This window comes from Aquarana catesbeiana, linkage group LG13 (assembly GCF_042186555.1).
Source record: "Aquarana catesbeiana isolate 2022-GZ linkage group LG13, ASM4218655v1, whole genome shotgun sequence".
In the NCBI taxonomy this organism is placed as follows: domain Eukaryota; kingdom Metazoa; phylum Chordata; class Amphibia; order Anura; family Ranidae; genus Aquarana; species Aquarana catesbeiana.
In genome coordinates, this window is record NC_133336.1 from 105,716,775 (window position 1) to 105,729,588 (window position 12,814).

A 12,814-nucleotide genomic window follows, 5' to 3' on the forward strand; every position below is an offset into this window, starting at 1 on the left:
GTGAGTCTGCTTTATTGTTTTAAATAAAATTAATCTACCATACGGGATTATGCTATGTATACTCTCTCTCTATACCTAATATACACCTACCTTTGCTGACGAGCATTGCGGAGCTAGGACCAATTGAGGACATCTACTGAGGCATACGAACTCTGCGTTCGTGGATTGATGCCCACACTCACTTATAACAAGTGAGTGCACCTTTTCCCTTTGGTCAACCCCCCCCCTCTGGTTGTCACGGTGTTATATTCAATATACAGCTTATGTCATTTTTATTTATCATTCTACATACCCATCATTGGAACCATTTGCAACACCGGATGGGATATATATGTCTGCCCGTGGTCTCTTACTAAGCACATGCTGTATACCTTACAGCAGTAAGGTGAGCTGCTTAAAGACACGGAGGTGCTCACACTGAAGAGTTGCACGTTGTTTGGTGGCGGGACTGTTATTTATTCACTCATATGGACTCACTGTATTCAGTTTTCATATTTATGTTAGTTAATTTGTGCTGGTCTGGAGACTAGAGCAACAGGGATGTTTTGTTGAGTTTTTTCACTTAAGTTTGTTCAACTCCATATATTGTATATTTACTTTTTGAGATATTTATCTTAATCGCCACGCTTATTATATATTATATACACCACACTTGAGTTCACCATTGTGTATATTGTTACCTTCCTTCTATTTGTGGCCCCTCTCTGGAGCTGTTTTCCACCTAACTCCAGGACCTTAATGTGCTTCTTCTTCAGCCACTCTTTTGTTGCCCTACTGTGTTTTGGGTCATCGTCATGCTGGAATACAGATCCCCGATTCATTTTCAATGTCCTGGCTGAGGGAAGGAGGTTCTCAATCAAGATTTGATGGCACATAAAATCTTGACCAGATGGTACAGAGTGCCAACCACTTTGCACCGTTTCTTTCCACATGTCCCCAGCGTTTGCTGGCGCTGCGGAGGCGCTGAGGGGACGATGCTGTATATTTTCTGGGATTGTCCCAAACTTGCCCCCTTTTTGCACGAGGTGATTTGTACAGTCAAGCACCTGACCAAGGTTGACCTGGAGGGAAACCGGCGGCCTGCCTGCTTCATCTCTCAGACAGACCGATCAGGAAATATAAGGCCTCTCTCACAATCCAACTGATAAATGTGGCCAGGGCATGCATCCCCCTCTGTTGGAGATCGGAAACCCCCCCCAACAAAATCTCTGTGGTACTCCAAGGTGAACGAATTGAGAGACATGGAAAATGTCACAGCTACCTTGCATAACCGGGAGACCTTCCGAAAAACATGGCGACCCTGGAACCACTTGTACACCGACACATATTTATAGGAGTTGGCACATACGAGTTAGCCCCCCCCGGATGCACCCTACTTCCTAGGCGAGAGGCCCCCTATGCTCTCTCTTTCTCTCCTTCCATTCCCCTACAGCCAGCTTCCTCTGCTCTAGGGACATCTACCCCCCTCTCTGGCTGTCCCCCCCACCCTACAACCCCCCTCTTTTTAGTTATCCTTTGGAAACCCAGTGATGGGATATGCCTTTCAGATATGCTGTATATCCTGGTTTATATCTTGCTTTTATATTGCCCCATTCCTGGGCTTATTAGGCCCAAGGGGAGTACTATGCTCCGCTACGTTACCTGGAAAATTCCAAGCTAAGTTACCTTATTCTACCGTAACATTAATGTTTCTTTAATTGAAGCATATATGCATTGACCATCGATATAAATGTATGTTAGACACCCGAGTGTGGAGCGTTGAGCACTATACGCAAATAATTTTACACTGTTATGGCCACATACTTTGTACAACACTGGGCCTATTGTTTTCAGTCTCGGCATCCGATTACCTACCTATTTCAGATACTGCAAATACAGTTTCTTTTGATTGTTACGTGTAACTTTCTTTGGCAAATAAATGAATTAAAAAAAGATTTGATGGCACATGGCCCCGTCCATCGTCCCTTTTATGCAGTGAAGTTGGCTTGTCCCCTTAGCAGAAAAACACCCCCAAAGCATAATGTTTCCACCTCCATGTTTGATGGTAAGGATGGTGTGTTTGGGGTCATAGGCAGCATTCCTCCTCCAAACACGGTGAGTTGAGTTGATGCCAAAGAGCTTGTTTTAGTCTTATCTGACCACAACACTTTCACCCAGTTCTTTGAATCATTCAGATGTTCATTAGCAAACTTCAGACGGGCCTGTACATGTGCTTTCTTGAGCAGGGGGACCTTGCGGGCACTGCAGGATTTCAGTCCTTCACGGCATAGTGTGTTACCAATTATTTTCTTGATGACTATGGTCCTAGCTGCCTTGAGACCTGGAGCCCCAGACCGAGGGAGATTGACAGTTATTTTGGGTTTCTTCCATTTGCGAATAATCATACCAATCGTTGTCACCCTCTCACCAAGCTGCTTGGCGATGGTCTTGTAGCCCATTCCAGCCTTGTGTAGGTCTACTATCTTGTACCTGACATCCTCGGACAGCTCTTTGGTCTTGGGCATAGTGGAGAGATTGGAATCTGATTGATTGCTTCTGTGGACAGGTGTCTTTGATACAGGTAATAAGCAGAGATTAGGAGCACTCCCTTTAAGAGAGTGCTCCTAATCTCAGCTTGTTACCTTTAAAGAAGACACCTGGGATCCAGAAATCTTGCTGATTGGTAGGGGATCAAATACGTATTTCACTCCTTAAAATGCAAATCAATTTATAACTTTTTTGAAATGTGTTTTTCTGGATATTTTGTCAGTGGGCAAACGTAGAAAATCAGCAGGGGATCAAATGCCTTTTTTCCTTACTGTATAAAAGAGTATGGTAAAGAGCCCTGAAATAGAGAAAGAAGGAAGACCAAAGTCGAGATAGATGCATGATTGGGAGAAGGACCTAGATGAGCTTGAAGTCAGAAGTGAACCATTTTAGAGCATAGAGTCAGACCAGTCTTTTTCAACCAGGGTGCTTTCAGGTTTCTTCAGAGGTGCCTTGGTAAAATGCCTAAAAATTGCCACAAAATTGTATACAAGTGAGCAGGTGGATGGAGCCTGCCTTTAGTTACACAAAGCCACAGGTTTTCATTGTTAACTATTACAACCTTCTAGCCGGCTTATTTGCCCCTCTCCGTCAGCACTGAGATCACATTAAAGGAGTTGTAAAGTCTCAAGGTTTTTCACCCTAATGCTTTCTATGGAAGGTGAAAAACCTTCTGTGATGCAGTAGCCCCCCAGAGCCCCCATTTTACTTACCTGAACCCGATCTTTCCAGTGGCAAGAACGAGCCCAACCGCTGTCTCGGGTCCTCATTGGGTAGACTGATAGCAGTAGGAGCCCTTGGCTCCCGCTGCTGTCAATCAAATCGAGTGACATGGGAGCCGGGGCAGGCCGAGTCTGGCTGTCTGTGTCAATTGTGCCCACACGAGTGCCCCCATGGAAAGTGCCTCTCCGTGGGGGCACTCCATGGGACGGAGGAGCCAGGAGCGCCGCCGGGGGACCCCAGAAGGGGAGGATCTGGGCCGCTCTGTGCAAAACCCTTTCACAGAGGAGGTAAGTATAACATGTTTGTTATTTTTTTTAAGAAAAAAACAAACCTTTACTTTAACTGAGTGAGGGCAAGAAACTGAGGGAGAAGAGAAATCCTGGAATACTAGTCAGTATCAGTGTGCAAAGGTGTGCTTTAGAAGAATAAATAACTTCTAACATTGGGTGTCCTACAAGTGTGGATGTTGCTGGGCTATGTTTAGTTTACCATAATTTAAAATAGGATGCCTCGAGATTATGCACAATTTTAACCATTAGCCGCCCGCCCGCCGTTGTTTGACTGCGGCAGATTGGCTCCCCTGCGCAAATTGCCATAGCTGTATGGCAGCCACTTTAAGGGGTATAGAGGGCATGCCCGCCACGTCACTAAGGAGCCGATGCGAGTGCCCCGCGACCACGATGTCCGCCGGATACTCGCAATCGGTCGTGACAGAGCAGGAACGGGGGATCTTTGTGTGTAAACACACAATTCCACGTCCTGTCAGGGGAGAGGAGACCGATCGCATTTTCCTAATATATAGTTCCTAGTATAACATCGATCGGTCTCCTCCCCCAGTTAGTCCCATCCCCCCACAGTTAGAACACACAGTGAGGGAACACATTTAACCCCTTGATTGCCCCCTAGTGTAAACCCCTTCCCTGCCAGTGACATTTATACAGTAATCAGTGGCTATTTATAGCACTGATCGCGGTATAAATGTCAATGGTTTCAAAAAAGTGTCCGATTTGTCCACCGCAATGTTGCAGTCACAATAAAAATCGCAGATCACCGCCATTACTAGTAAAAAAAATAAATAAATAATAAAAATGCCATAAATCAATAACCAATTTTGTAGGTGCTATAAGTTTTGCGCAAACCAATCAATATACGCTTACTGCAATTTTTACCAATAGTATGTAGAAGAATTGTATTGGCCTAAACTGAGGGAATTATTTTTTTGGGGGGATATTTATTATAGCAAAAAGTAAAAAATATTGTGGTTTTTTTTTTTATCAAAATTGTTGCTCTTTTTTTGTTTATAGCCCTGAAAACCGCAGAGGCGATCGAATACCACCAAAAGAAAGCTCTATTTGTGGGAAAAAAAGGACATCAATTTTGTTTGGGCACAGCAAGGACGTCAATTTTGTTTGAGCACGACCACGCAATTGTCAGTTACAGTGACGCAGTGCCGTATTGTAAAAAATGGCCCGGTCAGGAAGGGGGTAAATCCATCCGGGGCTGAAATGGTTAAAGGGTGCCTTGATTGAAAAAAGGTTGAGAAACACTGAGTCAGACATTATTGCATTCACCACAGAGGGCAGTTGTTTCTTAAAACTAAGCCCAGTGACTGCTAAACAGAGAAGCACTCAAATGCAATCTCAGAACGTCAGATACTTGTGAGTGTGATGCTCACAATTACCAGACAATCAACAACACATCTGAAATTCTCAAAAACATATAAAGAAATATTAAAGTAAAAATAAGTAAAACAAAAATATTTTGGAGTCGTGGATAGTGGGGGGGTGAATTAGAACACCTGCCAGAGTTTTTATTGCAGTCTGTGCCCCCATTACAGAGATTCACCCCCTCTCTTGGTCCTGTTTACCATTATCATTGAAAGTGAAAGTATAAGAAAATCCCAAATTTTGGGTTGTCCCTAGAAAGGTAACATAGCGGAAATCTTCCAATGGGGACACTAGCTACGATGACCTGGGGGTCCCCAGGAGATTCCCTTCATTTGCAGGGATTTCCTCTCACTTCCTGTTTGGCTATAGGACAGGACGTGAAAGTAAGTCTCCCCAATGGTACAAAGATGGCAAAAATAAACCTTACAGGCTTACATAACCCTCCCTTACTCTATCCAAAATGAAAATAAAGGTTTTGCCTTTAATTCTACTTTAAGTGCGCCTACCAACTTAAAAAACAGTTAACACATAAAATCATGTAGTAACAAAAGTGCCTTACATGAAACAACTTTCCCTTTCGTCTTGTACAAGTCCATACAAGTGAATTTATTTGTAGGTAATATCCCTTGTCCAAATGTTAGATGCTGCCATAATTGTAGAAGACATATATTTGTGGCAAACACACTAGTAGGACCTTGAAAAAACTATCAATAAATGATGTATTACATGCCGTTCATACTCACTCAGTCACTATGAGATTCGTATTCTGAAATACCTGGCTGATCCCGCTGCTCTCTATCTCCACCTTCTGTTCATGTCCCCAATGCAGCTAGGGGATTTTCAGCTGTGGTGGCAATTCTGCACATGCTCAGTTTTCTATGCTGAGCATTTCCTCCCTAAATACAGTGGAATATGTAACATGTTCCAAAGGTGAGCTTACCCTTTAACCACTTGCTTACTGGGCACTTATACCCCCTTCCTGCCCAGGCCAGTTTTCAGCTTTTAGCAGTGTCGTACTTTGAATAACAATTGCGCGGTCATGCAACACTGTACCCAAACAAAATTTTTATCATTTTTTTTCACACAAATAGAGATTTCTTTAGTATTATTTAATCACCATGGTTATTTTTTGCTAAAGAAACAAAAAAAGAGAAAAAAAATAAAATATTTTTTTTTCATAGTTTGCTATAAAATTTTGCAAACAGGTCATTTTTCTCTTTCACTGATGTGCGCTGATGAGGTGGCACTGATGGGCACTAATAGGTGGCCCTGGTGGGCAATGATTAGCAGTACTGATGGGCAGATGTTGGAACAGATATCCCTGTAACAGCGTGAGGAGAAAAAAGCCAATACCTGGCTTCTGTTTACTTCATTGCCTGACAGCTGATCACGTGGTAAAGGGACGCTATGATTTTTATTTTTAACTGGTCCTTCCCCAGCTGAGTTTATTGGAACTCTGAAATTAAGCTTGTATGAGATCACAGTATTTCTGATGATGGTTTATATTAAAATGATTACATTCCTGTATGCAGATAAGAATAACAATAACAAAAGATGTGTACAGTATCTCACAAAAGTGAGTACACCCCTCACATTTTTGTAAATATTTTATTATATCTTTTCATGTGACAACACTGAAGAAATTACACTTTGCTACGATGTAAAGTGGTGAGTGTACAGCTTGTATAACAGTGTAAATTTGCTGTCCCCTCAAAATAACTCAACACACAGCCATTAATGTCTAAACAAAGTCCCAAAGTCCCAAAGGCAACAAAAGTGAGTACACCCATCAGTGAAAATGTCCAAATTGGGCCCAATTAGCAATCTTCTCTCCCCGATGTCATGTGACTAGTTAGTGTTACAAGGTCTCAGGTGTGAATGGGGAGCAGATGTGTTAAATTTGGTGTTATCGCTCTCACTCTCTCATACTGGTCACTGGAAGCTCAACATGCCACCTCATGGCAAAGAACTCTCTAAGGATCTGAAAAAAAGGATTTGTTGCTCTTCATAATGTTGGCCTAGGCTATAAGAAGATTGCCAAGACCCTGCAACTGAGCTACAGCATGGTGGCCAAGACCATATAGCGGTATAACAGAACAATGCCAACATATCCTGTGACATACTGAAGCAGAGCATTAACCCCTCCCTTCAGAGACTGGGCCTCAGGGCAGTATTCCAACATGATAACGACCCCAAACACACCTCCAAGCCAACCACTGCCTTGCTAAAGAAGCTGAGGGTAAAGGTGATGGACTGGCCAAGCATGTCTCCAGACCAAAACCTCATTGCGCATCTGTGGAGTATCTTTAAATGGAAGGTGGAGGTGCGCAAGGTCTCTAACATCCACCAGGTCCATGATGTCCTCATGGAGGAGTGGAAGAGGACTCCAGTGGCAACCTGTGAGGCTCTGGTGAATTCCATGCCCAAGAGGGTTAAGGCAGTGCTGGAAAATTACAGTGGCCACATGAAATATTGACACTTTGGGCCAATTTGGACATTTTCACTTAGGGGTTTACTCACTTTTGTTGCCAGTGGTTTAGACATTAATGTCTGTGTGTTGCGTTACTTTGAGGGGACAGCAAATTTACACTGTTATGCAAGCTGTACACTCACTACTTTACATTGTAGCAAAGTGTAATTTCTTCAGTGTTGTCACATGAAAAGTTATATTAAAATATTTACAAAAATGTGAGGGGTGTACTCACTTTTGTGAGATACTGTATATTAAAGTGTTACTAAACCACATAATAAAAACTATCAATAAATGCTGTATTTTTTGCTGTTCATACTCGCTCAGTCACGATGAGATTTGTTTTCTGTATTCTGGAAAAAACCTGGTTAAGCCTGTTGCTCTCTTTCTCTCCACATCCCCAATTCTGCTAGGGATTTTGCAGTTGTGGTGGCAACGTTGCACATGCTCAGCTTTTAGTAAGGTTCTATGCTGATAATTTCCTCCCTATCACATCTGAGCAGCCCGTGTGACTACAGAGTTATGTGGGCATATACACAGTGGTAAATGACAGCCCACTCCTTCCCTCCTCCCCTAGGCCACTAACCAGCTAAACACAACAGGAGTGGGGTATTACATGTAGATTGATGGAGGCTTCACCTCCCTCTTATTCTAAGACACAGGCTGGAAAAGTGTGACACAGCCTGTGACTGGCAGAAATCTGCCCACACCATGTTATTTCCACATAATAATAAAGACTTGATTTCAAATATATATTTGTATAACTATTTAAAACAATTTATTGATATTATTTATCCATTTTTAATCTATTTTCCAAAGGCTGTTTCTTCTTTATTTTGAACATGTGACCAGCAGCAGAGGACTAGAAGCTCCTCCAGCTTATGTTTCACTGCAAACAGGCTGGGAAAGAGCTGGGTCATATGAGAACTGTACATTGATTAGGAAAAAGGTACTTAGATTTTTTTATTAAAATAACTACAGTGCCATCATCCGCATACAGAAATAGAAGGGTGTGTTTAGTATCACTTTAAGGGTGGAATCGATGTTAGATTTTTCAAAGGAGATACATGTGGTAGAAAGAATACTCTTTCTTGTTCCTTCCTTTTGGGATATTATGTACCACACTGTGGACCACAGCTTTATTATGCAGAATAAGGTATTTACTCTGGTGGATTTTTTTCATTTATCGTTTTTTTCTTGCTGCTTAGTCCTCTAATTTTCATAAGTCCCTTGCAGAGCAATTTCACTACGGGTTCATATTTATACTATCCCATTTTCTTTCTATACCTGAGTTGAGGTTTATTAATAGATCTTTCACCTCACTCTTGCTCCTTGCTTGGTTCACATATATACTATGCTATTTTCATTCCTTACCCGGGTTAAGGTTTGCTAGTACATCTTATGCTATACTTGGTTCTTTTTTCTAGGATCATTAAGCATTAAGGCTTAATCCTTGTGTAATTTAATGTTCTCTCTTGTGGATCTCCATGATGATGATGTCATTTCCTGTCACCCTGTGCTTCTGTTCTCTCCAATAAGACAAGAAGGGCTCAGCTATGTATCCAGCATTATCTTGCCTTGTAAGAGTCATGGCCTCCCCATAAGTCCTGGCCTCTGCTCTGACCCAGGAAAACAGCTGGTTTGTGTCCTGCAGCAGGAAGTTAGCAGTGGAGAAGTGAGCGAAACAACCCAACACACAAGGATAGTGTGGTGACAGCTTGTGCCAGAGGACCGTTTAGGACAACTGACATCATCTTGACCAATCACAGGTGTCAGCACCTTGAACGACATACACGCTAAGATCCATCTCGAGTCTGGTAAGAGTTTGTCTAAGAGGGGGTTTTTCTTACACACACCCCCTCTTTACTCGAGCACGTGTGGTGTCTGGACTCCTTTTCTTCTGGTAACAGCTGTTCTTTCTGAAAAGGTCATTTTAGAAGACCGCTTCCTCCCAAAAGGATTTTTCCTTTTTAAAAAGGACTTTTTACTTTTTTCTTTTTCAAAGGGACATTTTATCTGTTTTTTTATCACATTAATGTGTTGATCTTAATATTAACAATAATTATAGTTCATGGACTTTGATTGATTTGATTTTATGTGTTTGATGAACCTTTACCATCGATCATTTTTGTTTATGAACGTATTTTATTTATAAGTGCTGCCTGAGTCCATCGGACTTTCATGTTATGTTTTGATTTCTACCATTTAGGATAGATGTTTTAAGGTAGCAGCTGTTGCCATTCAGCTTGGCTAGTAATAATTATATTGGTCTTTGATTGATTAATTTTTCCTAAAGCGCTTAATTCCTAGTAATATTTATCACATTGTTTTGCAGAAATCCTTTGGAATTGTTAGTTGCATCACTATTGATCACAACCTGGAGATCTGCATTCCCCTTGAAGTCCGTTTATATGTGCCTTGGCATTCACGGGCAGTACTGCCACAGCTCCCGGTGCAGATGCCCCCAAATAACCCTTACTCCATAGCACCACATGTTGAACTTAGAGCTGACTTGTGAGTAAACTAAGGAGGGATATTCTATTGCTTTGGTGGGTTTCCCCCTCCCCCAGTTTGGTCAATCAATAGACTCTATTGGTGTTCATACATTTTTGCAGATACGCACCTTGCATCTGTCCTGAGGAAGTGGAGCGAATTGCACGAAACACATCAAGCTTTTTAGATGCAGATTTTTTTTTTTATTACAATTATGTGTTTATATGTCTGATGTATACATTAACTTTTTGTAATCATGAATGATTTTTATTGCAATCTTTTGATGAAGATCTAAATTACAAATCAGCTCTTAAACATTACTATTTATACAACCTGTAAATATATGAATTAATAAAAAGCGTTTTCATTTATTGATAATTTTACCAGCTGTTTGTCACATGCTTCATTTAAAATCCCAGCTCCTTTCTTTTTAATCTCTGTGGTAGAAAAAAATGGTACATGACCTATTTACCTCTTTATAAAAGTGGTCATGGATTCTACCATGCTACAGGTGTTTCCTTGAATACATTACAAGGCAATTCTCTCTTCTCCCACTGGCACGCATAGATCATTTTTTTTTCACTTTGTTGTTTCCTGATACCTCCATTTGTCTGTATCTCCCTCTGATTGCATCCAGAAAGCACCTGCTCATCTCTCTTTAATACATTATACAACCAGTAAAATGGAATATAAAAGCATATACATTTTATAAAGGCCTGTCACATGTAGTTCCTTTAAATCAATCTTCTCAGAATGCACAAAGTCAAAGCTAGCACAGTAATGCCACTTCATATTGCAAGGATGATATTTCTCAATATCTCCACAGAGCAATCAAGCATTTCCCTGATAGTTTCTATCAAATGCTAATCAATTATTTCCTCACCAGCCATGACTTTTTTTTTTCAAACCACAAAGCCATTACAGCCCATTATAACTCATTCCTGGCTGCCAATAGCTGCAGATATAATGAGAGCAGCTTGCTGGCTGTGTTTAGTGTTAGGCAGGGTCACAAAAGGTGTACTATATTTGGCAAATGAGAGGAGTGCATTAATACCTCAAACTAATACTCTAAACACTTGTCCACTCGCTGGAGTAGTGGAAATCCGTACATACCAAGCAAGTTAACATTTTACTTTGGTAATAGCTGTTGAGTAGCTTTGCAAACATGCAACCACACTGTACATATTCAGCGCAGAGAGCAGCAGTGAGAGTGTGCAGCTACATGCACAACATGCACAGCCAGTGAACAATCATCCCTTCAGCAGTCTGGCTAGTTATTCATGATTCTGTTCTCAGTTTCAAGTCCATGGACAATGGCTAGACTGCTGGCCAATTCTTAGCAAACTATGGCCATCTAGAAAAGCAAATAATGCAATGTATATCGATAATTGTATTTTTGCAGTGAATTAATATAACAAAAACAGCTATAACTACAACTTTGAAAAAACGTTGTACTAAATATAGGATCAAGATGATCCACACATATACATTACATTACAAAGCATTGTTAGGATGCAGCAAATATATACATAAAGGCAACCTGTTATATAAATGTATGGAGGTTACCATGCATGTCCCAATGACAGGACCAGAAAAATAACAAACATGTTATACTTACCTGCTCCTTGCAGTGGTTTTGCACAGAGCAGCCCAGATCTTCCTCATCTTGGGTCCCTCGCTGACTTTTATGGCCCCTCTCTCCTGTCGAGTGCCCCCACAGCAAGCAGCTTGCTATGGGGGCACCCAAGCTGAGTTGCAGCTCCCTGTGTCCATTCAGACTTGGAGCCGAGGTTCAGGCCAGCCCCCTCTCTCTCCTGATTGGCTTACTGACTTTGACTGACAGTAGCGGAAGCCTATGGCGCCGCTGCTGTGTCTCAGCCAATCAGGAGGGAGAGTCCCGGACGACCGAGGCACTTGTGCACATCGCTGGATCAAGATGGGGCTCAGATAAGTATTATCTAATGCCCCGTACACACGGTCGGATTTTCCGATGGAAAATGTCCGATCAGAGCGTTTTGTCGGAAATTCCGACCGTGTGTGGGCTCCATCGGACATTTTCCATCGGATTTTCCGACACACAAAGTTGGAGAGCAGGAGATAAAATTTTCCGACAACAAAATCCGTTGTCGGAAATTCCGATCGTGTGTACACAAATCCGACGGACAAAGTGCCACGCATGCTCAGAATAAATAAAGAGATGAAAGCTATTGGCCACTGCCCCATTTATAGTCCTGACGTACGTGTTTTACGTCACCGCGTTTAGAACGATCGGATTTTCTGACACCTTTGTGCGACCGTGTGTATGCTAGACAAGTTTGAGCCAACATCCGTCGGAAAAAATCCTAGGATTTTGTTGTCGGAATGTCCGAACAAAGTCCGACCGTGTGTACGCCCTATTAGAATGCATAGAATTCATTAAGAAAAAAAAAAAAAACCTCTTCCTTTAGAATCACTTTAATTTAGATATAACATCCCAGTGGGTCTGAAAGCCGAGTTGGGGGTTTTCTTTACCTTTAACACAGAGTATTTTCCAACACTCTACATTTGAATAGCCTTGTATGGAGATATTTCAAAGGGCCATGACCCTAGTGAGTATAGAACAAAACCATGCCACATATATGTTTTGTTATTTCAGGAATGAGGTTGGATCTTAAAGGATACTGTTTGATGCAATCCACTAAAGGTCCATTGCAACAGTCATTAATAATGCACTAAAAACAAAACAAAATTATGGGATTAGCAGAAAAAACAAATACTGATTAAGGACATTACATGATTTACATATTCTTAATAAATAGTAAAAGAGCTTTAAAACAAGCCAACCCTGACCTGTTTAGCTGCATGTACTGTGAAGTAATTCATCCTCAATTCCTCAAAGATAACACCAAAGGTTGTAAAGTTAGATTACAGTTGTTTTCTAGCAGCTTAGAGGGTT

The 12,814-nt window shown here is 41.5% G+C and overlaps 1 protein-coding gene across 2 annotated transcripts in view; it reads right to left on the reverse strand.

The window, feature by feature from the left end:
• The window catches only part of CDIN1 (CDAN1 interacting nuclease 1), a 707,904-nt gene that overhangs the window by 341,168 nt on the left and 353,922 nt on the right, over window positions 1-12,814 (reverse strand). For both annotated transcript variants that reach the window (XM_073610474.1, XM_073610473.1), the window contains one exon: window positions 12,541-12,590. In XM_073610474.1, coding sequence (XP_073466575.1) covers window positions 12,541-12,590 — 50 coding nt within the window. The remainder of the gene's footprint in view (window positions 1-12,540; window positions 12,591-12,814) is intronic.